At 40.2% G+C, this 25,672-nt stretch overlaps 1 protein-coding gene across 1 annotated transcript in view; it reads left to right on the forward strand.

Moving 5' to 3' along the window:
* Positions 1 to 21,431, forward strand: part of PDK3 (pyruvate dehydrogenase kinase 3) — an 87,222-nt gene extending 65,791 nt beyond the window's left edge. The window contains exons 6-11 of the mRNA XM_077816960.1: positions 7,810 to 7,887; positions 8,484 to 8,560; positions 10,269 to 10,370; positions 10,625 to 10,735; positions 18,135 to 18,248; positions 20,477 to 21,431. Coding sequence (XP_077673086.1) covers positions 7,810 to 7,887; positions 8,484 to 8,560; positions 10,269 to 10,370; positions 10,625 to 10,735; positions 18,135 to 18,248; positions 20,477 to 20,620 — 626 coding nt within the window. The 3' untranslated portion in view covers positions 20,621 to 21,431. The remainder of the gene's footprint in view (positions 1 to 7,809; positions 7,888 to 8,483; positions 8,561 to 10,268; positions 10,371 to 10,624; positions 10,736 to 18,134; positions 18,249 to 20,476) is intronic.
* Positions 21,432 to 25,672: the final 4,241 nt, after the last annotated feature.

Here is a 25,672-nt window from a genome sequence, read left to right on the forward strand (position 1 = left end):
GTGCTAACTTTTCCTTAACAGTCCTCCCTTTTTTTTTTTGTATGTCAGTAAGCTATATTGGGGCTGAGTAACCGCGCTGCAGGGTTAGCAACTGCCGACAGCGCATACTGCAGCATTGTAGGCATACAAAAATAATGCAAAAACAATAACAGTCAAAAAAAAGTAAATACAAAATACGCCGTCCCCAAGTCCCCACATCCGGTAGCCATGATGTGAGCCAGTCCCAGACCTCCTGGAATCCGGCGTTGGTAGTGTCGAGGCTGATGTGGTGGAATAGGGCTGCCTGTTGCTTGAGGATGTGGATGTCAGTTTTCACCCTGTGGTGCTGATTTACAAATACACAACAGCTTGAATTGTCCAGAGCACAAACCCCGCCCTGATTTGCAAGGAAATAATCCAGGGCTAGGCGGTTTTGCAATGTAGTTTGGGATAGCTGGGTGACTTCAATTTGAAGGGCAGAGAGAGCATTTGCCATTAGTTCCAAAGCAGCTGAAATGTTAACTATAAGTTTTTTCAGCTCACTTACTTCCAACCATGGCAGAAACCAACGCACAAAGGAGTGAAAGCCTTTGGGCCGATAAGAAAGGGGGTTTAAAGGAATATTTTGTCGGTCCCTCCATACTAGATTGCGGATCTCTCCCCGGGTCAGGTTCTGGTGTACTGTCACGGCGGATACTATAGCCCCTAAGGTACATGTACCACACTATACTGCTGGGAGAACCTTATAGGCTGTGTGATTACATAACCAATACCAGCCAGACCCCTCGGGGACCGGCCACGGGGTTCTGGAGTAGGTAGAGGGGCCTCCCGCACCAGAGCTGATTTGGGTGGTGTCCTTGCACCCTACAAAATTCCCTACAAAAACTGTATTTTTTATGCCCTTACGTCGTGACACAGATAAAGTATAATTACCCTGGGCCACGATATCAATAGACCATATTTGTATTGTAACATTCCAGTTGAATGTAGTGTTTGCCCATAGCTTAGCTTGGAGTGTTCGATTAAGGGGGATAGGTACCCCTACCAACGGGACCCCCTGACCTAAATATGTGGGGGTACGAATACAAATCCAACACTGCGTTCGATTTACACCCTGTTTGATAGCATGGGTTAAATTCAAGAAGCTATTGCCCTCCCATCCTTGTACTGGACTTGGGAATAGGGAGAGGACCCCCCCCCAGGCAAACCATACCAATGTCGACATCCTCCCCTGTACCATACAAAAAACACTACCCCCAATGTAAGTCCAATAAACAGGAACACAAAGAGTCCTGGTGGGCTGTGAAGGTCCCAGTAGCTGGAAAGCTTAGTCCATGGGTTGGTTGTGGTGTTCATTTGTGAAGTGGCTCATCCAATGGCTTGTCAGGATCAGGTGGGGGTCCCAGCGCCAACTTAACGTAGCTATGATGGATCCAGGAACCTTTACCTGCAAAGGAGTGGTGGCAGATGGTGGGAGTAATGTTTGTGGCTGTAAGGCATTGTTGGTATTTATACTTGCCTACAAGCACAGGTTCCAGCCTCTGAAATAAACCCACCCCACCCATTCCGCAACTTTTTCCCTGCCAATGTACAATGCTCCGTCTTTGCCATCAAGGCCAATTCTCAGTGTCTTTTGTAGTCAGGAATCCTTGGATTTTGGTTGTTTTAGCAGAGCAGGCGGGTTTTTTTTGGAACAGTCATGGTTTTGCATTATACAGGGGAGAGGTCACTAGCACATTACCCTGTAGTGCTTTGGTTTTTTGTTTTTTTTTTTTTAGCAAATACTGAATGCAGGTTAGCTTTGTCAGTGGACAAGGGAGAGGTTACTAGCACTTTACCTTGTTTTTTTTTTTTTTTTTTGCTGTTTAAAAGGAGGAAAGAGAAAAAAAACCCAGAAGGAGGGACAGGCTGATCAGTAGTCGAAGTGAAGTCATCTCGAGGTGGGGGGGTCTTTTTGCAGTAAGAAGCATGGGTCTAGGCAGTCAGTCCTTGGCACTTCACAGCGGTGTTGGTAGTTAGCAGGACTTAATAAGGGCCTTTTCAGCATGGGGCCAGAGTAGTCTTTTGTTGATGGACCTTTATGTAGACCCAGTCACCTGGTTTTAACAAATGGCAGGTTTGCTCAGGATTCTTGAAACAGGACTTCTTTTACCTGTAAATACAGAGACCTAACACATTTCATTAATGTCTGGCAGTGTGTTGCAGATCTCACAGCTGCTTGGGCACATTTAAGCCCCCCTCTTTCTTGGCTGTTAGCCAAATCCTAGCTGTGAGTAGTGTCCTTGGGCAGGCCAGTGTCTTATTTTTGGACCGAGCCTGCCAGCTACAGCGTTGAATTAGCTCGTCCTTTGTTTTATTTATTTTTTTTTTTTTTTGGCTTTTATTAACCTGCAAAGGAAATTTTTACTTTTTACTTATACATTTTTGTTTAAAAAGGAGCACATGTACATTGCCCATTATACAGCACTTTAGTCTTATTGTATAATGTATGCCACATACACCCTTCTAGGAAAATGACTTTATTACAGAGCTTTGGAGCAACAAGCCAGGACAAGCACACCCACTTTTGAGGAGTTCACTTGGTACAACCTTTGGTGTCCAATAGCTTTCCTCCCTTCCCAGCCCTCTGGCTAGAAATGTGAGGTAGCCAGAAGGATTTCATGTATAATATGGGGAGTGGGTTAACCTTTCATGTCCTTGCTTTTAAAGACTGTTGGTGTGCAAATTTTAACAACAATTTTTTCAATTAAAAGATCTGGCCAATGAAATTTTTTTTTTTTTTTTTTACTTAAGCAAATGTATTAAACTTTAGTATATTACATTTTTTGATATTATTCAAACACTTTGTATTCCAAGTTGAATAAAACCAGTATTTGCATTTTGATTTAACCCTTTTATTTAGTTTTAAACTAAACTGTTCTATGAAAAATTAAACACAGCAATTTTGGCCACAAGACAAACACCACAAGACAGGACATAGAACACAGAACAGAATTCCTATTGTGCCAGGAAATTCATGAGATGTTGAATTGCTTTTCAGCTGGCATCAGTTTTTTCTGATTTTCTGAAAGACAAAAAAAACCCACAGATTTACCCCTTTTGGGCAGCCAGTCATTACTTAAAATATTTCCTTTTTATACAAATACCTTTGTTAATTGCAGGCAAAACAGAGGAATTACCCATATTTTCTTGTATTTGTTTTATAGGCAGCCCAGGTTTCAGTGGCCTCTACCTTATCAGTTAGGTAATTTACATTAAAACAAATGCTTTCCGGCTTGCTTTTGGATTCACAGGTTAAAGATTTTTACTTTAAAAAGGGCACAATAAACTTTACCAGACTTTTGATTGCCTTTTACTTTTAACTTCTGCTGTCAAACACACAGCGACCTGAAAAGGAAGACACCACCTATTGTAGCCCCTTGGAACCTAATAAGATATTAATTAAGTAGCACTGTATGATTGCATTTCTTTGGAAAAGGGCCCATTTTTTTCCAGAATGACTGCAAAGAAACCAAGAATTCTTTTTCTTTCCAGTATTTTACAAAGTTCAACTGCTTAATTCTTTCCAGCAACTAGAGTTAACTTCTTACTTTCCTTTCTTAAATTACTTGCTTATTTCCCAAAATGACACCCAATTAACTTAGATTTTACCATTTCAAGTATTATTCCAGGATTTACGTTTTCCATTCCTGTAATTATTTACTCCTTTTTTTTTTACTATGACCTTCAAGTTTCCAACCTGTTTTCCAATCTCTATCTGTTGCCTGCCCGCTTGGGCCCGATTCTGTTTTTTTCTCTGAACTGTCCCTTCCATGAGCACCAGCTTTGTTTCACTACCAAATTAACAAGGAGGGTGGGCTTCTTAACTAGCCCCCAGCCCTCCTGGTCTCTTTTCTTAAATATTTTTACTTACAAGGGCTACCCAAGTCCTCCCCACATGAGGCTTGTCACCTGGACAGAAAGCACGGCTAATTGGCAAGCAAGGAGGTGACGGGCATAAGTCAGAAAGCCGAGGGTAAGCTGGAGGAGGGGCAGAAGCAGGCATAGCACAGAGCGGGGCTGGAGACCCCTGAGATGAATAAGAAAAGGAGGAGGAAAGAGGATGTCCTTTTGCATGCGCATAAGCCCAGTTGTCCCATACATACCAATAATCCATCTGGGCTGGAGCTTTGTCCTCCAGCCTCCTTCTAAGCGCTGTTAATGTATCCCCAGCAAAGGACCCATCCGGTGGCCATTTAACAGATGTTTGAGTTGTTAGTGCTGGCCACTCAACCTTACATAAAATAACAGCTTTTCTCGTACCTAACCCATGGGTGCCAGAAATATTCCCCCAATTCTCGAGAATTTCAGCCAAAGGGGTCCCCTTACTTACACTCTGCCCAGAACCCATAATGGGCTACCAAAAGAACACAAAATGTGCCACCTTATCGCCTAAGCGACGGCTCATACCACCCCCCCCCCCGGAGTTCTCAACGGTGAACTCACCCTGTGCCGGCTGGAGCTGTCCGAGAGGAGGAGTGTAGTCTCGCTTGTTGGGGCGAGCCTAGAGTCCCATCTGGGTCGCCAAAACTGTTACGAATTACAACTGGTAGGACACGCACACAAATGCTGCGAATTACACCTGGTAGGACACGCACACCAGTGCTGCGAATTACACCTGGTAGGACACGCACACCAGTGCTGCGAATTACACCTGGTAGGACACGCACAGTTCCAATCTAGGCTAAGGCACAGAAACAAAGTCCACAACTGCAGAGTTCCCAAAAGACACTAAGTTTATTACGCTCGAGCGTGGTGCCCCCCTGCTAGCCACGGGGGGACCCTGAATACAGATTATACAAAGGTTATATACTTTTTAGCAAAGCATGTTGCCCTCATGCATCGGAAACCTTAGCCAATAAACAAACCCTTGTCTTATCTACCACCTATCCCTGCTTGGTGCATTCCTCGTGCTATACCAGTATGTTAATTACACAACATGGTCCTAAAGCCATGCATCAGTAACTTTTATTATCAGAATGGGAGACCCCACATCAAGGCCAAGAGACAGGGAGTTAGAGATTAACAAAAACCAGATACTGGGAGTCAAGGCAGGCTGGAGACAAGGAAAAGGATTTTCACAGGAATTCAGTATCTAAGAATCACTCCTCCTGGTGTATGATGTGCTGGCATTTAAACAATGGTGGGCCCCAAACCAAAATGAAGTCACATGTGCTAACTTTTCCTTAACAATGTGGTTTTAGCTGGGTTGATTTTGGGAGAGAGACTGGGGAGAGAGGGGTTGGCTTTTGAATTCTTAGTGTGATTACATCAGCTCAAAGGAGAATTATAAGCATTCATGGCAGCCCTATTGGAAACTGTTTTTCACAAGGACAAGGTTTCTCTTAGACCTCCAGAACTGTTCGCTTACATGTTTTTCTTTCACTCTAGTGACAGTAAAGTGAAGCTCCACTCTCTGAATGTGTTAAGAGCACTCTTTCTAGATTGTTTATTGCCTTTGCAGAAGGGATTACAGGTCAGGCTGTATCATCCAAAAAATATCTAAGTGGATATCAGAGTTTATTAAAATGCTACCAGGTAGATAGATTAAAGTCTACTAGTCAAGTTAAAGCTCACTCCACAAGGGCTCATGCCGCTTCTTTCAGAAGTGTCCTGATTTCTGAAATTCATGGAGAAGCCACCTGGAGTTCTGTGCATGCATTCCATAAACACTATTCCCCTGTAAAGACACATAGAGCCAGCTGTCCATTTTGGCAGAGCTGTATTACAATCTCTATTTAAATAGGCTCTGAGCATTCACTTCTTAGCATCAGGTTACTTCTCGAAAGTCACCAAGAGTGGAAAGTGTGTGTGTGTAGACAACCACTCAAAGAAGAAAAAAAGATGTCTTACATAACTGGTTCTTTTTGAGTTGTGTTGTCCATATGTATTCTGTGACCCGCCCTCCTTCCCTTCTGGTACAGAGTCCTTTAACACCTGGATTCTGTTTTGGCAAAGGAAGTGAAAGGCAGTTGGCCCTGCTCTGTTCTTTTATGCCCTTGGGAGCGGGGGCAAGGACACACAGGATGTAGGGATGGGCCAATGCAGGCTGCTGGCCAAAAGATTCCCATGTACACTGAGAGGACTACATATGGACACCACATCTGTAAGTAAGATAAATAACCATTTTTTTCCCTATGACAAAGGGATTTGAAGAAAATGTAAGCCGTTAAAAAAAATTCGGTCGCTTAGCCCTTCTTAAAATAGTCAGAACAAACCTCAAATGATATAAACTACTAATATCAAGCAATGTACAAACTACAATAAATATTTTAAAAAGATAATTTTTGTAGGATTTTTTTTTTTTACACCTGTTAAAAAGGAAATCTTGGTGCAGCCCTACCTATGGTGGTGGTACTGGACTATCATAATATTGCTGTGCCATATTAAAGCCAAAGGTATATACTACTGGTTGTGAATTTGGAGTCATTTGGGGAAAGGGTTCCTCAGATAAGCCCTGCCTCAACTCCCCCAATAAGGAGTTCACTTTATTATTCAAACGGCTCTAAAACCCACTTGCATAGTTATATTGCCCTGAAAATTGGTATTCCACCGCAGAAGCTGGGGTAGATTTTGGGGAAGAGAGGGAGGAGAACACTCATTGAGATGAAATCATCAATTACCCCCTCTCAGAGTTATTGTATCAGACTGTATTCATCTTCATGGGTGTTCTCCTTCATCTGAGAACATCCCATTGAGATGAATAAGCATATTCACACCTTTGCAATCCTCCTGTTTGTAGAGTTTTGTGCATAGACCCCCTCACTCTAAACTAGCCCCCCAAATTGGAGTACAAAGTTTGGGGCTTCGTTCCACTCCGTTTTGCTGACTGCAGGTGATATGTATGCTCCTCGCTGCCCCCCTCTTCCTTTCTCCAAGTCCTTCCAATCCTACTGGGGGCATGAAGGGGCCAGGAGGAGAACAGAACTGGTAGTTGAGTGGCAGTGAGGTGTTCCCAGGAAGGCTTTGTACTCCCCCACCACAGGTGTCCTGCAACCATGACCCCCGCACTATCACCACTTACTCAAAAAAACGGGGAAGTTCATGGGCTAAAAACTTTGTAAATTCAGATTTAAGGTTGGCCTATAGTGCCTTGTACCCTTCCAGAATGTCAAGGTGCACCTGTGCTTAAATCTCTTAAATACAGGGTTATGGTACACACCAATCCCACCTTGCAATCTTGATTGTGCCCTCTTTGGGCTCCAGCGTCCCCAAACGTATGTTATAACATTCTATCCTTCCAGAGGATTTGAAGCATTCTGGCAACACAGCACATGGATACAGTAGGAGAAACTGTCAGACTGTATCTTTTCTAAATAAAAAAACAATTGAAGGCAGGCTTAGTGAACGGCAGCTGGCCTATACTCAACTACTTTTACCTACTCAGTTTAAACCATTCCAGAGTTGCTAGATCTTGTAACCCACCCCTTGGCCCTTGTCCTAAGGATGCCTTTTTCCCTGTTGTGTGCTATTAAGTATGCTCTCATACTACTATAAATTTCCAAGGCAAGATGACTGTTGTGTGCCTCTACTTGCACAACCCTTATAACTCAGTACTTCGGATAGTAAATCCTTTTTAAGATAATGTGCCCTTTCTTGGGGGATGGGAACATAGATACACAGTAAAAATAACAGTGAAAATGCACACTGATTTCAGACTTGTAAGCCAGTGCCTAAAAAGTCAGATATCTGCTTGCAACCTTGTTGTTTTGAGATGCTGAATGAACATTGCTAGCCTTTTTGCATAAATGCAGAATTCACGATAAAGTATGCTCTTTTATTCTTTCACAGATGCTTATGAAACAGCTAAGATGTTGTGTGAGCAGTACTATCTGGTTGCACCAGAGTTGGAAGTTGAAGAGTTCAATGGTAATAGGAAGTTCATTTTATTTTAAGTGCTCCAGGAAATACAGGGGAGGGGGGTATAGAAGTTTAATAGAACAAGTATACTTGCTAGCTGTTGTTTAGTCAATAGATAAGATTTTAAATTGAGTTACTGCAGGATTCAAATATCATATACAAAGAGGTCTCTTTCCTTGCCCTCCTAATTCCTCTCCCTTCTAGGGCAGCAAAGAAGTTGATTAGTTAAATAAAGTGATTCCAGTGGGAGGAGCACCCTAACATAGAGGAGCATTTGTTTAATACTTGATGCTGAGGGGAAAGTGCTGCATGATGAATCAGATATCATTTCCAGCAGCTGCCTTTGCTTTCCTTCAAGTTATCTTGTGTAGGTAATTACCAGGCCTGATTCTACTTATCTTCTGATATGACTGCATTCTGTGTTTAATTGTAAAGTATGTTTTCAAGTTCCACTATTACACATTTGGAAAGTGAGAGAGAACATAGTTATACAGTTGTCTTTATTTGTTACAAATTCAGCTTACTGCAGTAGATGGAGTGAACTGTGATACCACAAGGGGAATATGTTGAAATTTTTTTTTTAGCTAAGTTTTATTTATTTCTAGCTAAATCTCCAAGCAAGCCTATTCAAGTAGTCTACGTACCCTCACATCTGTTTCATATGCTATTTGAGTTGTTCAAGGTAGGTAAGATTTATTAATGCTCTGATTGTAATTGTATGTTGTAGTTAAGGTTCTTCTCAGTCATAATGTTTGCAAAAGTAATTCTTCCTCGTGTTCTCATACTTTTTGTTTCTGAAAGTTTGGAGTGATGTGATGAAAGTTAGCCCTTGTGCCCTTCCCTAGCGCACATACTTCAAACACTCATTGACACTCCAGTGATGACTGTACTCCTTTCTGTATCTGGTTGACTCAAAACAGCTTGTGGTAAAATTTCTAACACTACCCTTAATGGTACAGTACAAGACCTTATTATTTTGCTCAGGATTTTTGCCTTAGTGGATGGTTTAAAGGCTGGGATATTTGGGTGGATGCTAGTGCCCCTCTTGAAGGATGTCAGTTTTCTTTTTGAATGGTGTAACTTTTAAAAAAATTGTTTACTAATGTTCAGAATAACTGACAAGTTAAACTGTAAAGCAAAGAGAATAGGAGAGACATTACAGTGCAAAAATTGTATGTTTTGTGAAATAATGTGCAAGTTCCCAGAAAGGCATAATTTGACACATTTTAGAAATTAAAGAAAACAAATACATTCAGTAGAAAGCAATGTGGAGTTTTTCCAAAGAATATATTTTTCTTTTTGTGTTCTCCATTAATGTGCATGTACTCGACTGCTATCTTTCCCCTGTCCTGTCATGAGCTATATGATATGTGACTTACTCTAGGACAGAGTTGGTGCGACTTTGTGGAGTGATGCTGTAGATGTGTTTATAAAACTCTAAAATGATATCATTCGTGCACTAATATAAAAGTCAAACACACAGTAGTAGCTGTAAAAATGGTGTTCAGTTTCTGATGTACTGTGAGTGCAAATTGCATTGATTAAATGTCTGTAACATAACAGTTTTGATGTGGGTCAGGAACATCAAGGCTTTACTATACTTCTATTGCACTTTGTCATTTTCAAAGTATAGTGATTTATTTACTCTGTATGACTAATACAAGTGTTAATTTCTGTACTGTGGAAGTGGGCAGTCTTGGTATGTATGAATAATTTAATGTAGAAATACATTTCTTTACAGTAGAACCTCCGAGTTACAAACATCTTGGAAATGGGGGTTGTTTGTAACTCTGAAATGTTGGTAACTGAACAAAACGTTATGATTATTCTTTCAAAAGTTTACAACTGAACATTGAGTTAATACAGCTTTGAAATGCATATGCATACTATGCATAAGCAAAATGCTGCTTTCCTTTTATCTTTTTAGTAGTGTACATTTAACACAGTATTGTACTATATTTGCTTCTTCTTTTGTTGTTTTTGTTTTGTCTCTGCTGCTGCCTGAATGTGTACTTCCAATTCCAAATGAGGTTTGTGATTGACTGGTCAGTTTGTAACTCTGGTGTTCCTAACTCTGAGGTTCTACTGTATTGTTTTGTGCTTTTATGGTGAGGTATCCAATAGAAATATTAAGTTACTTTTACAGTAAAGTAATACAATATAAAAATGTAATAAATTGACAGTTGACCTCCTGTCAAGTATATCTTGAGTTCACTCAGGTATATCCTCTTCTGTATCCATGTATGCAAATTTAGGGCAGTTTTATTCACAAGTTTTTCAGAATAACACAGTGAAAATGTATCCGATTTGTACATTGTTACTAAAAGTATTTATGGTAAAGTTGAGGTGAAGAATATATCAGAATCTAAAACATATGGTTTTAACTTTAGAACTCAATGAGAGCTACCGTGGAATTACATGAAGGTAGGAAAGAAGGCTATCCATCAATTAAAACATTAGTCACTTTGGGGAAAGAAGATCTATCCATAAAGGTAAACTAATAATATTTTTACACTGCTGAACTGACTTTCAAAGAAATGCTCACATTAGTAATGTTTTTGATAAATTTATCTTTAATTTTACAAGGACTAAATTATGAACTCTGTATAGGTTCTGGCACTCATTCCATTTGCATTAATGTTTATACAAGTGATTCAAATAATGCTTTGTTTGTGTTTGATGCTTGAACTTTCTGTTCCCGAGCAGATATTGAGTGTTCAAGTAAAACCTTGACTTTTTTCTGTAGATAAGTGATCAAGGAGGTGGTGTCCCTCTGAGAAAAATAGATCGACTGTTTAACTACATGTACTCAACAGCACCTAGGCCTAGTTTGGAGCCAACAAGAGCTGCACCTTTGGTAAGCATCTGTGGGTCAGGGTAAAATATTTTTTCAGAACGTAAGTGCAGTTACACTCCTCTAATCTCTCTTCTAGAGTAATCTTTTTTCCTACATTAAAACTTCTTGAAGTTTTTCTATCACAGAAACTGGATATCATCAGGAAATCTGCGTAGGCAAAACTTATCAGGAGAAAATGCTGCTGATTCTTCACTATTATTAATTTTTAGCAACTTAACTTTGGAGTAGGAAATTACTTTTCTTTGAGTGTTTTGAACACCATATGCTTGGAAATAACTGTCTATATACAGTGCAGCATTTTAAAACAGATGAATGTAAAAGATATTTAGTATCTAAATTAACTAGAATATAGTGTTCTGCATATACACCAAATAGTAGCCAATTAGCTGAGCCACTTTTTTCAGTATTATAGCACTTACAGAGCACTGCCCGTAAATAGGAAGTGAGTTTGTATCAGATTTTTAAAAAATGACTTTTATACAGGTTTGTTTTTGTCCTGTAACAATAAAATGAAATCAAAATTTGTTTGTGTGGTGTCGCCAACTAACTCATTTTAGACTTTGCTCTTTAGTAGTGGCATCTGTCATTCTATTCCTCTTCAGTAATATCTTCTGTGCCAGATTTACAAAAATGTTCAGCACCCGGTAGCTCCCAGTAAGAACAATGGGAGCTGCTGGATGCTGAATACATTTCAGATTTGGCCCTTCTGTTATGTATGATTCCTTCTTACAGGATTTATACATTTTGTATGTATTGGATCACTGAAAAGTTGGTCTAACCAGTGTACCACTTGGCTGGCATTATTTAATAAGAGGGTTGGTTAATGACCTACAGTTCACTTGCCTTTAATCATAGATACCCCTCTTCTCATCTTGTTCGTTCTGTACAGTTTCTTATGCAGTTTTTAGCCTTGAGTATGTAAAGTAAAAAATGGTATTTTGGGCACTTTCCTCTTCATGTTTTAAATACTCTCCTACCAAACGTGTTCTTGTGTGGTATTTGGTGGTGAACTGCATTAGTTTGCTTTGCTGTTTGTAAGCAAATAAGAAGATATGCCTTCCCCCTGAGAGCTTACAATCTAGTTCATACACGTAATGTGTTTGGCATGGAACAATCTCATTGGTACAGAGAAAATTACTGTTTTCCTTCAGGTTATTTGAGTGGCTCTACCTCAACCATCTGCTTCCCTTTTTGGGTATCTCATTGTTTGATCCAGCCTCAGATGCTCCTGCAGTGCAAATGAACCCCAATCTACATCTCTGTTGACTTGCACTCTCATCTTTCTATAGCCTATCTTTCTAACTATTGCTTCTTTTGACTCTTTCAAATTCTAGATTAATACCAAATGCTTCAAAAACAGAAGTGCTCTTTTTCTACAAAATCCTCTTGGATAGTCAGCAACATGGAATGGTCTCTTTAATTCAAACCTGAAGTTTGTTCCCAGTATCAGGAATTGTTTAGTCCTTGACTACAGTCTCTCTTCTTACTGCACCACTTTTTGTCTAGAAATCTGATTTTTACCACCCTCAGAAAATTGCCAGAACTCATCCATACCATGAATCTGATAAAATATCTTATTCGTTCCTTAATCACATTTTGTCATCACTATTTTAATTTCTCCTTTTATGGTTTTCCTAAACTCCTGCTCTTTTAAACTTTGTAAGATCTAGACTATTTTGAGCAAATTATTTCCTGTATCCTTTTCAGTCGCTTCTTTTCCATCTGTGAATCCAGTTAAAAACTGCCTTCCTATCTTTCCTAATTCTGTATACAATCATTCCATTTAATATCTTATCTCTGATCCACTTAATCCATATCTTCTCACATGGGACCTAATCCTGCAACCACTGACAAGCATACTTATTCTTAAGCATGTGCATCAGTGCTTACAGGATTGGGGCTTTTGCTTATCCAGTTTTGTCATCATCTATTTCCCCTGAGATTTTACAAAGTTCAGGGGGTAGGGAAGGTGTTACTATTATACTTGTGCTGCCAATCTGTGTGGGAACTCCTTTCCTCTAAATCACTTTCTCACTAGGAATTCTACTGTAAAATCTATGTCTGTTTGTAGTTGATACTATATTCCACTTTCATATTTTCCCATACCTATTTTTCCCATGAACGGAACCTTATATTGTCTCCTAATCTACAAGCCAGTTGCAATTCTATAGCAGGGGTGGCCAAACTCACTGACCATCCGAGCAGCATAGGATGATCTTCAGAAGTTTGAGAGCCAGGCATTCTGGCCAGGGGGCTGAAGCACCGGCCGGGCTCCAACCCTGAGCTCCCCCCACACAGGGCAGAAGCCCCTAGGCCCAACAGGCACCTCCCATGGGGCTGAACCCCCAAGGCCCACCACCCTGTGCAGAGCCTCGAGCCCCCGCCCCCAGCCTGATAGGCAGAGAATGGGGATGTGGTTGGCTCCACGAGCCGCACTTAACTGTAAAAGAGCTGCATGTGGCTTACGAGCCGCGATTTGGCCACATCTGTTCTATAGCATTTATACTTCAGTTTTCTTCTACTCTACTCCCTCTTCAGGTGGCATTTCCCTCTTCTGCCTGTATGAGCAGTTGTTTTCAGTCGGTAAAGCATTCTCTTTCTCTCGCCCCCTCAATCTTCCAAAAAGGAAAGAAAAGTGATCCTGGCAATTATTGTCCTGGAAGTCTGACTTCTTCCCTCTAGGGTAGTGGACCAAATATTGAGAGAGAGAGAGGTCACTGAGCTTTATCACTACATGGCCCATGGGGAGAGGATTTCCAAAGCAAGGCTCACCATCCTGTTTCATCCAATGCAGGAGTCGAGAGAGATAAGACCTACTGCTGATTCTATTGTTGAGGGAGATGATATGGTCAACTGCTCAGGTTTTTTTGGCCACAAAATCAGATAGTTCAGGATAATGTAGGAAAGAATTTCCTGTTTAAATTGAATCATTCAGCCCATCTAAACCACAGGAAGATATTTTTCCATCACTGAATATCAGAGACCATAAAACGTAACTCAGTAAAGACCCATCACTCCTGTATAGGAAGGAAGGTCTATACTTCAAATGATTGTATGATACTCTTATTTTACTTCATATAACACATATCAGAACTTGTCATATATTGTAAAATGATTACTTATATTTTTCTGTTTTAACTTTCTCTCCCATTTTTTTAACTGAGCCCATATACAATGTATGAAACGTTACATTTGATTTTGGTTTTAGTTCTTTGATGAATATTCCTTCTTTTTCAATAATTTCTGCTATGAAATTAGGTCAGTGGAGAAACCTTGTTACCATGGCAGCCAGTCCTGTCAGTAGGCATCAGCAAACTAAACAATTGCTTAGGGCCCCAAGCAGCTCACGCCCCACCAGCCCCCATTAATTATTAGTATGTGTTGTGTGGGGGAGGCACCAAAAATATTCCTGCTTAGGGCCCCCACTGGGCTAGCACCGGTGCTCCCAGCATTCTGATCCTGACAAGGTCTTGGGATTGCCCATACTATGTATTTATAATTGATAAACAACAATTGAGTTCATTGACACTTATATTTAATGACAGTTAAATCTTTAAGAGACCGGTTTAAGTCACACATTTAAAATCTAAGTTAACTATTTATAGTGGGGAAAATGTGCTTTAATTTAGATCTAATAGATAATGCTAACAGAGCATGTTTAATACAGTGTGGAATACATTTCCCATGTATCTGGTGCACAGTCTAATATGTGATGAAAGATTGGTGTTAGAAAGCTTGTTTTCCCAAAGACCAGAGTGTTGCCCCCATTGCCTGTATTCTGTGACCTAGAGCAAGGACAGCCCTGACACAGCAGTTAATGTGTGTTAGTTGGTGTACTTTTACTTGAGAGAACAGGGTTATGTTAAAACAAGATCCCTGGACTCTGAACCTTGTGGCCTTCAAGGTGTCCACCAAAACAGTGCATGAAAAATAGGAAGTCTGCTTTCCGAAGGGTGAGCTGGAGAATATGGGGAGGGGAAGGTAAAATTTAGGAATGAATTGGTGTGGGATGGCATGGACAAAAGTAAGGAACGGGAAACAAGAAAGACTGGGTGATAATGGAACTCCATGGTGGAGTCTGGGGACAGGTAGTGTGTGTTCTGGGGGTGCCCAAAATTTGGGGGCAGTGAGTTCTGTTTAGTCTTGATCCACTCTTGAGGATGAATCGTGTCAACTGTTAGCTGTCCCAATTCACATGCTTTTTAACTTTAGTAAAATAACTAGTGTCCTATGTCCAGCAAAGACTTGAGTGTAGTTTTTTTAAAAACATTTCTTTGGAAATTGATTATTTTGCTATCCTAGAAAAAATTCTGCCATTGTTAACGATTCACAAGAAATAAATATGCTCTTAAAATGAGATGTCTCCAAGTAATGCATGTGCCTGTATGTCCTGTGTTAATGGGAGTCTTTGAGAAGTGAGTTTATGGCATGCTGTTTTTTAATTTAAAAGAAAGAGCAAGTAAACAAACAGCTATTTTCATAGTGGAAGCACAGATACTAATAACTATATAACAAGCAGCATAACAAATATTTCCAGGAATTATCTTCTCCATTTTTCTCCTCCATTTCGCTCCAACTTACTGTTTTCGCCATCAACTTAAAAGTTGAGCAATGCTGTAATCAATCCAAGTCTCTGCATTTAGATTCTGTAAAAATCAGGCAACTTCCCTGGAAGAGTGTGTGTGTGTGTGTGTGGTATGCATGTCTATAAAGATAGAAATGATAAAGCTGCACAATATGAGAGAACATGGGAGCTCTGGTATAAAGGTTTTATCAATCTGAGTTTGGAATAGCTGTAGGAAAGGAGTACTTGTGGCACTTTAGAGACTAACAAATTTATTTGAGCATAAGCTTTCCTGAGCTACAGCTCACTTCATCGGATGTATTACTCATGAGTGTTGAAGCCATGCACTCATTGTGTAGGTCATCCCGAACTCATGCTGGAAAAACCTTTATAACATAGCATCCCATTGTGTATTTTAAAATTCAGGCCCGATCCTTAGCTGATGTAAATCCAGTGTTGCTGTTTCCTTGAGGACCTTACATGATATTTACCTTACGTGATATCTACCTTCTTTTCTGGGAGGCAGATTTTGGGTCTGAACTGATTGAAAGTTTCAGCTGTCAAGGTGATGGCCATAGCAATAAGTATTGTGCCCCCAGGGGATACATACTTGTATAGAGACTCATTGCAATTTGATGCTATGCTGCTTTTCCATACAGTTTAAAGTGTATCACTCAAGGGGAAGACAGTATGATGTACTTTACTTTTATAATTAAGGTCTTAAATGAAGGAGATGGAGAAATCAGAGCAAAATTATAATAATGCAGTTTGTACGCAATGTGATGCTTGTACCATTGTTGATTTTCTGAAGAAGGTCAGGGCTGACGTTCTTTTGCAGAGCTATGTGAGGAAGTTAGCACAGCAACTCACGTCCATAATGCCTGGCTCAAGCCAGGGTTATTAATACTAACCTCATTAGTAACTTTTCTCTAAAGTCTGACACATTAACAGCCTTATTATGCAATGTGTTACTGGGTATTGGTGGTACTCGAATTCCCATACAGGGTTTCTTACAACAGCTCTGTTCATCGTTACTGCCCCCCAAACAGTGGGTGGGCTTGCTAGGGAGCCACAGAGGTGAGTGATTCCTCTAGTCAGTTAGTTAGCCAAAAAGCTAGAGCAGCCATTTGCTTGTTCATGTTTGTGGGATGTGATTCTTCACAAGGACTAGATTACATAAATGACTGAATGTTAAATGAGCATTTTGGTCCTTTTCCTGTGCTTCTGGTTTGCCTTTCTTGTTGTTTTGCTGTAGTTCAGACTTTTTTGGCAGCTTTTTGTTGTTCATTGCTTTGTAAGAGCATAGTTTTCAAGCACTTTGTTTATTGCAGCCTATCTTTCTTGCTTTGGAAAGTCCTTGCCAATATAAGGGGATTCAAACAAATAACAAGTATGATAATTCTCTGCCTCAGCTGGGCTGACGTTGTGGGGGGCTGAAACAGGGTGTGCGCCGCTCCTGCCTCCTTGCATCACAGAAACCTGCTTAGACTCCCTTAATTGTTTATCTAACTGTGCCATTCATTTACGTTCTCTCCACCAACCCTTTACAGTCTCTTTCAGCAGTGCTATTTGCAGTGTACCCTGTGCTTTTGGCCCTTCACTTGGACCTGAGAGGGACTGAGGTTTTTTTTTCTCTGAGATCTCCATGAAACTGGACTCAGCTAGCTCTGATCCTCTCTCCCCCTCTCTGCTTTCCTGTGCCCTTCTTATCAGTTTTGAGCTGATGGACCAATTGGCTCTTCAGCTCATCCATCCCCCCACCCCCCACTCCTGATTGGGGTAATTTAAGTTAATTATCTAATCAGCCTTTTCTGAGCGAACTAAACAGTGTCAGAGTGATCAGAGTGCAAGCTTACCTGGTAACTCTCTGCACTCTGTCACAGGGGCTGAAAGCTAGGATCTGCAGGTAAAAACTTCTTCCACTATCTTCAGTGAGAGAGAAGACTGCCAGTTTGATAATCCTCATTTCCATAGGCTAGGGTCATGAAAGGGGAAGACTTGTGTCCTATGTAATTGGGGATACAGGTCTTAGTGCATAACTACTTCAAGCCTATGAATGAGTCTTTGCCTATGCAAGTAGAGTGTGACTTCTAATGAGGCCTTAGTGTTCAACAGAAGGGCTACTATGCTGCAGCATGATTTTTTTGATGATAGGTAACCATAGCAAGGACTATCTGCCTATTACTATTTTGTATATTATTAATAAAGTTGCAGACATTACTTTCCCTACACCTCCCTTCTGTCCTCCATTGCAGCATGTTGCAACGTGCCGTCAACATTACAGATCTACATTATAGATCAGCTGAAGTATGCAGGGCTGTGTCTTGCTTTTTCCACATTCTGTTCCAAGATAATAAACTGCCATCAGATGCTCAGTATCACCAACGATGAATGGAATATTGCAGCACAAGCTATCTCATGAGAGAGCTGTACAGAACATCATCCTCTTTTGTTTGGTAGGGACTGCTTACTGTTTGTGCTGCTAAATTAACTGTATTCTTGGGGAAAGTAACAAAATGCACAAGCTAGTCTCCTAAAGCCTCTAATCAGATTTGGTCCTTATTTTTGTATGATGCCAAAATGTGTTACGGCTGTTGGTGATTTTTCTATTTAATATTTAAGCAAGTAAATCTTGTATAGGCAGAAAGAAGGCTGCAATGTTATATAGGCTGAGGAACAAAAGAAAGTCTGAAGGGCAAATTGATGCAAATAGGGTAATTAGTTTTCTTTAACTAATTTCTTTAACTTTAACATCTTGTTTTGATAAATAATTATAGCTTATACAGTGTATTGATTTTTAACCTTCTCACCACAAATTTTTATTTTGTTCCGTAGGCTGGATTTGGGTATGGTTTGCCAATCTCTCGTCTTTATGCTAGATACTTTCAAGGAGATCTCAAACTCTATTCGATGGAAGGCGTGGGTACTGATGCTGTAATTTATTTGAAGGTAACAACTTGATTCCATCATAAGATAGTAAAGCTCTCAATATAATTAATTCTCGTCAGGCAGAATTAATCAACTGTTCCTGCTTTCACACTTAAATTTGTTTCCAGTATATATACCAGTGTGTTTTAACTTGTATTATTGTACTTTATTTAAATCAGACATGCAGAATCCTAAAAACTGAAGTTATAAATGTGGCATTTTTGACCACCACCTTTGATATTGAATTAGCTTGTTTCCAGTATTTTTTTTAATCCCTTAATGTTGGGTCTTTGTTCCATATTTTGATTTTGATCCATATTAAAGCGATGAGATACCCAAGACCCTGGTGTGATGACAGGCCACTTTTCTTAGTACTTTTGTTCTTTTGGTTTCTGACACTTGTGAATTAAATTGGGAGAGCAGGAGCAAAGTGTACATGGGAGTGTAGAATAATGATACCGGTTAAAATGTTCCATATCTATTCTTTTTTTTCTTCTCCTCCTCCCAGTCTTTACTTTTACTTCTCCCATCTTTGGGGATCACCCCTTTAGTACGAACCTTGCCCTTAGCCAGTGAAGGTTAGATAGTTTATTGTTTGGAATTTACCAAGGATTGATTCTCCATCACTGGCAAGTTTTAAATCGGGATTGGCTGTTTTTCTAAAAGATACGCTGTAGGAGTTATTGTGGGGAAATTTTACTGCCTGTGTTATACAGGAGGTCATAGAATCATAGAATATCAGGGTTGGAAGGGACTTCAGGAGGTCATCTAGTCCAACCGCCTGCTCAAAGCAGGACCAATCCCCAATTAAATCATCCCAGCCAGGGCTGGGTCAGACTAGATCATCACAAAATAGAGAAACCCTCACAGAGAACGTTCTGCCAGCGGCTCCCTCTCTTTTATATTAAGGGAGTTCCATCTCCAGTGTGTCTGCTGAGCTCAATTGTAGCAGTATATCATGGGGGGAGAAGCATTACTCAGGTAACCAGGTCACAGACAAATCAGGGCATTTAAAGCCAACTGCTTGAATCCAACCCAGTGCATGTCACATAGGGCAGCTGCACGGACTAGCACTAAGTAGGCATTTCATAATTCTCCACTGGCTTCATCTTCTGAGGTTACCAAAGTGTAACGTCACTTCGAGTGCATTACAATAATCTAATCTTGATTTGACAAAGGTATAGACAAGTGTGGCAGGGTCCTCACTGGAGAGAGAAGATGAATGTTTGGTGGGCTTACTCACCAGCCCAGGAAAATGTAATAATAGAAAAAACTGCTACCCATACATCCAGGAGCAGCCCAGGCTCTGACAGAAACCCCAAGTTGTGCACTGGTGTTACAACTGGCAGTTGCGATCCCTCTTTGAATTCTACCACCTCTTCCACCTGCTTCCCCACAACCGACCAACACTATCTCAGTCTTGTCTGGATTGCGTCAAGCCAGCTTTCTTTAGTTCTAGATTCAAATTAATCATGTTAGATCTAGGGCAGTGGTTCTCAGCAAGTGGTACATGTATCCCTGGGGGTACACAGAGGTCTTCCGGGGGTACATCAACTCACCTAGATATTTGCCTAGTTTTACAACAGGCAATATAAAAAGCACTAGTGAAGTAAGTACAAACTAAAATTTCATACAGACAATAACTTGTTTATACTGCTCTATATACTATACACTGAAATGTAAGTACAATATTTATATTCCAAATGATTTATTTTATAATTATATGGTAAAAATGAGAAAGTAAGCAGTAATAATGTGTTATGACATTTTTGTATTTTTATGTCAGATTTTGTAAGCTAGTAGTTTTTAAGTGAGGTGAAACTTGGGGGTACGCAAGACAAATCAGACTCCTGCAAGGGGTACAGTAGTCTGGAAAGGCTGAGACACTGATCTAGGGGAGTGGGCCTGCCAAAATAGTTTAAAAAAAAAACGCATAAAGGGCCCCCTAAAATTTTTTTCTTTTAACTGCTTTCTTTTTATTTTCTTTATAGCCATCTTGGAGACGGGGAGAGTTTCAAAATGGATTTTTTTTTATGGATTTTTATTGCAATATGGTCAACCCATTTTGAACTGGGTCACCATAAGCATGGTCAAAGAGGTTTCTAAAATATCATGTGTGGGGGACATGTAAATAGTTGAAGCTTTCATTGAATGCAGAAGTTAGTGTTCACAAAGAGTCTGTTATCATGTTTACCACCTTATTGTACATATCTCAGCAACAGTCTCTTACCATTGCTTTCATTTTATAGGCTCTTTCAAGTGAATCGTTTGAAAGACTTCCAGTTTTTAATAAGTCAGCATGGCGACACTACAAGACTACACCTGAAGCTGATGACTGGAGCAATCCTAGCAGTGAACCCAGGGATGCGTCTAAATACAAAGCTAATCGATAATTTATCATCTTTGTCTCTCCAGAAGATGACTTCTGATTTCAGTTTAAAGTCTCTGCTTTGTTCCAAAATCCACTGAACCATATTAGCCAATTACTTCCATACAAAGTGCTATAAGGGCACTGAAATTGCAAAAAACAAAGTGATGTATGAGACTTAAGAAAAGCACTAAGCATTTTTGGTGTAGGTAGTGTTATAACAACTTTACCAAAATATGCTTGGTTAGTTTGGTTTGATATTGACAAATGGGATTGCACTGTGATTGCACTTAAGTACACAACTGTACAGTGAAAGGGTATTACTTCTTAAAGGCCAGTTTTTATGCAGAAATAAAAATCAGCAAAATCTATAGAATCCCTTTAATAGTCAATAGCATCTTATACAGCAATATGATGTAACAGACAAGTTCAAACATAGCTGAATGTGTGCTTAGAAAATCCACTCTTTGCAGCAGTTTTATATTGCACAGTCAGTGTCGTCTGTTACATAAAATCCTTTTGGGCTCTTCAGATCTTATAGTAGTGACGATAAAGATGCATAGTTCTTAGAAGGTTTCTGTAGTTTTAAACTGATGCTTTCCCCACATTCCCAAATCCATTTGTCAAGTGCATCCAAAAATATATATTCTTATAAGGCATTGTGAGTTTCACCTCTTAATATGCACCTTAATGTTTTACTGAATTTGCACAAAATGCCAAATGATAAATCACATTAATTATTTTAAGAAAAGATTATAAGGGGTCAACGCTTCTCTCCATTCTTGCAAGTAACTCCCATTGGTACAGAGGTGAAAGAATAAATTTTATACGTGATGTTCTTTGCCTCTCAGATACTTTTTTGCTTTGTTTTTGGGAAAGCATACCATGAAACCAGTCAGCCAGTCATGTAAATGAATTTGCCTTAAGAATGTTGGTCACCTGGAACCTGATTAGTTGTAAAATGGTAAATAATTTGCAACGTCATTTATCTATGTAGCAAAGGACAATAGTCTGGTAATTTGAATTTGTACTATATATAGAGTTGTTTCACACTGGCTTTTGGAAAGCATTACTGGTCTAAATATTATTAAACTGGGAGCGTAATAGAAACAATGAAGGATAATTAAAATGGCTGATAAGAAGTTGATGACTTCTTCCAAGGAGAGAGAGAGATTTATTAAACAGCATTCTCTAAAATTGGTTGAGAGTTATATTGAATGTCAAGAAGCTGTACTGTACCAAGTTTCCACCAAATATTGCGGGTCCATAGAGTGTACTGTAGAGGTTTGGCGTTCTGGTAATATCCTAACTACAAGAGTAAAGGTAGAATGGGTTGTAATGACAGCTGTGCTTGAAGATGCACCCTCAATATCTCTGTGGTGTTTTGATATTTTTTGAAAGATATTGCAAGATTTTAACTAGACAAAACTTGTTTACTAAAACTCCGCAAAATATCCCTTTGTCCTTCTGAATATTTATTTTGTAAGAATTAGTCTGTTAGATAAATAAGGAAAAGGTGAGAACTTCCTGGATATTTTTTTTTAAAAAATTAGTTTGAGTTAGAGGAATGATGTTACTCTGCACGTGCGTGGCACACTTCATCCAAGGATCTCAAAGCACCTTGTAAGCAATTCAGTCTCTCAGCACCCTATTTTTTGATGGACAAACTGGGAAAAGATGAAGCCCTAATCCTGCAAACACGTCCACGTAGTTGCATGGAAGTTAACCACCTGTAAAATTGTGTGCAGGATTAAGGGCCTATGTTAAACAATAATTCCCCATGGTTGCAGACACCACTGCAGAGAGAAGAAGCTGCCATTCACGTGGCACAGCCAAGTGGTCCATCTGTCACTGTGGAAAACTCAATATAGTCACTGAAGAATACTTTAAATGGCTAGAGCCTTAATTTTAAAGGACACATTCGACCAGAAATCTAGTCAATTTGAAAAAAAAAATCTGTTCCTGCCATTTTTTGTACCTTTGCAATCTTCCTTTTTAAGTTGCATCTTTGTTGCTGTTTGAAAGATTCCCCCCAAAAACAGATGAACACTAGTCATATAGGGAGACTGTGAAACTGATTATACAAGAAGTGGCAAAATGTAAAATTTGCTTGAAAATATAATTGACTACGAACTTCAAAGAACAGGATAAATGTATGAAGAGTGTAAAATTTTTGCAGTTCTTTGGAAAAAGTCATGTTACGACGCAGTGAGTGATTTTTAGGTCTAGACTACTTCTTTTGGGGGAAATCTTGGCTGACTGGTTTATAAATGAAAATGAATAGAATAGTCCATGCCCAGGAATGTTAAGCAGAAATTCCCTTTTGTGTAGCAGAAGTACATTAAGAAAATGAATGCAGAAGCCCATGAGTCAGAAGTGAAGATATGAAGGGCCAGTATTATTATAATGGCTGGGTCACTACTTTAACTAAAACAATTTGTTTGGTATTCAAGGCTAATCTGGCTACTGAAGAGGATGAGTGCTTTGGTCCTCCTTAAGCAAAGAAAGTCTCTGTCACTTGCAGATTGGCCACCAGATGCTCCTTACTGCTCTAGGGAAGAGGAGTTGGTGCCATATACATTTTCTTCACATCCTATTAGATACTTGAAAACTCATGTCCTCTGAAATGGCTGCAACTGGCAATTTATTCTTTGAATCCTGATCGTGTCCTGATAGTTCAGAGAAGGGAGATAAGAGCATATTCTACTCTCTTCTCTTTTCACCAGGCACTCCTACTTCCTCTGTTTTCCTGTCATTCTCTAGTCACTCTTGCTGAGTGCAGGCAGATCCCACTCCCAGTGGTTAATCTCTCTCTCCCTACTCCTGATGGAATTCTGCGCCAAAAAATTAAATATTTTCCACACATTTTAAAATTCTGCATATTTTATTTGTCAAAATACCACAGTACAATCACACCGTTTTCAGATATTTGGTGACAAGTATTTTTAAATAAATTACCAAAATAATTGAAAATGGTGTGATTATATTGTTATTGTGTTTGTGTTATTTTGACAAAATATGCAGAACTTTGCAGAATTTTAATTTTTTTTTTTTTTTGGTGCAGAATTTCTTCAGGAGTACCAGGGTGCAGTCTGGGTGTGGGCAGCTCAGTAGAGGGTCTGGGTGTAGGGGGGAATCTGGATGCACAGGGGCTTGGTGCGAGGTTCTGGGTGCAGGGAGAATAGGACTCTGCAAGGGGGCACAAGGTGAAGGTGATTAGGGCTGAGTGGGACTTGGTGAGGTGTGGGGGTCAGGGTGCAGCTGGTTGGAGCTCAGTGGGGTGAGGGTCCGGGTATGGGTGGCTCCTGATACAAGGGGGAGGATCAGCCGTATGGGGTTTGGAGACTCTGTGGGAGGGTTCTGGGTGCATTGGATTCCTGATTACAAAGCGTGGAGGGGTCACCATACAGGGAGCTGCTCCCCATGTCCGCTCAATCCCTGTGAATCTGGACCCCCTCCCCGGCTGAACCTCACCTCCCCGCACTTGGAACCCGCCCCCTTGAGCCTAACCACCGCCGCACCCCCCCCTCCCCCCGTGCACCCAGACACAGACACACACACACACACAGACCCATGGTGCAGAGCTTTATGTAGCCAGGGGAAGTTTCTGGGGCTTGATCTGACCCAGCCCCAGCTGCTCAGCGCAGGAAAGCGGGAGGGTCTCTGTCCTTCTTCTCCGCCCCCCATGCCCAGCTGGGACTAATGTCCCTGGGTGGCCAGGGCATCCCCAGATCCCCTCCCCCCAGTGATTTACCTCTTCCCCTGGCTGCCTGAACAGATGTGTCTGAGCTGCCAGGAGGGGTGAGTGAGCACTGCTGAAGCTTCTCTTTGTTTCCCCACAGAAACAATTTTCTGCAAGGAAGCAAAGGGATTCTTGTAGCTCATTTTTCTGCTGCGCTCCAGTTATGCTGAATTCCCCCAGGAGTACCTCTCCCATTCTGCCTCACCTAAGCTACCAGCCTACCTACCTGCACTGAGCTCACTTCTGCCCCAGGTTTGACCTCCCTAAACTCAAGTAATCCCCCTCTGCAGCATGTTGGCCTGAGGGAGTGGAGAGGAATTTTGTCAGCAGGGGGAAGTTTGATAGGGAAGAGAGTTTTCCAGAAAGACAAAATTGACTTACATACTGAAAAATTAAGATTGATATTTGTTAAAGTGTTGATCCTAGTTAGTGTATCTACAGATTCTGCTCGTATTCATTGGTGTCTGATCCTGTTTTGAATCTTATGAGGCCATTTGCCTCAATATCCTGTGGCACTGAATTCAAAAGTAAAATTTTATGTAGTGTAAAAATGTATTTCTTTTTATCCATTTCAGATTTATAGCTCTCTAACTTTATTGTATCCCCTTGTCTTGAGTTACACAGTGCAGTAGATTAGAACAGATGTCTTCAGTGCTGTCATTAACAAAGACAGAGAGACTGAGCTACACATACCGTCTCTTAGATCCTTCTTGGGAATTTACAACTGACTCTTATACCCTGATTGGATTGGAGTTGTTTAACTTTTTTCTTTCTGGTGTGTATCTTCTGGCATGTCTATCTTGAAGTTAATCTGCTAACTTGTAGCTCAAATACCTAATGTTGATGGATACTTATTGAAGTTCCTTTTAAAAGAAAAGCCATAAAACCTTGTGCTCCTTGATTCAGCTAAATTTCTCAATCTAAGGAGTCTCTCAGGGTCAGTACTTGGAGATGAAACTTTCAAGGAATAGCTAAATGCTCAAGTAAGTATTGTCTGGGAATTTAGTAAATGGTGCTGTCTTTATCTGAGTATTTTTCCCCAGTGACCCAGCATAGTACCAAAGGAATCTTACGCTGCTGCAGTTTGTGTTATCTTTTGGATAATATTTCAAATGGAGGTCCTGTCGTCTTATGCTTTTGTAGTTCCCTTCACACTTTTTGAAGGAGTATGGATGTCCTCTCATGGATCAGTAACTGGTTAAAAGATAGGATACAAAGGGTAGGAATAAATGGTTAGTTTTCACACTGGCATGGTCAGTAGCTGGGCACCCCAAATATCTGTAGTGGGACCTGTGCTGCTTAACATACTCAGATGATCTTGGAAAAAGGGGTAAA

The sequence above is a fragment of the Eretmochelys imbricata genome, chromosome 1 (genome assembly GCF_965152235.1).
Source record: "Eretmochelys imbricata isolate rEreImb1 chromosome 1, rEreImb1.hap1, whole genome shotgun sequence".
In the NCBI taxonomy this organism is placed as follows: domain Eukaryota; kingdom Metazoa; phylum Chordata; order Testudines; family Cheloniidae; genus Eretmochelys; species Eretmochelys imbricata.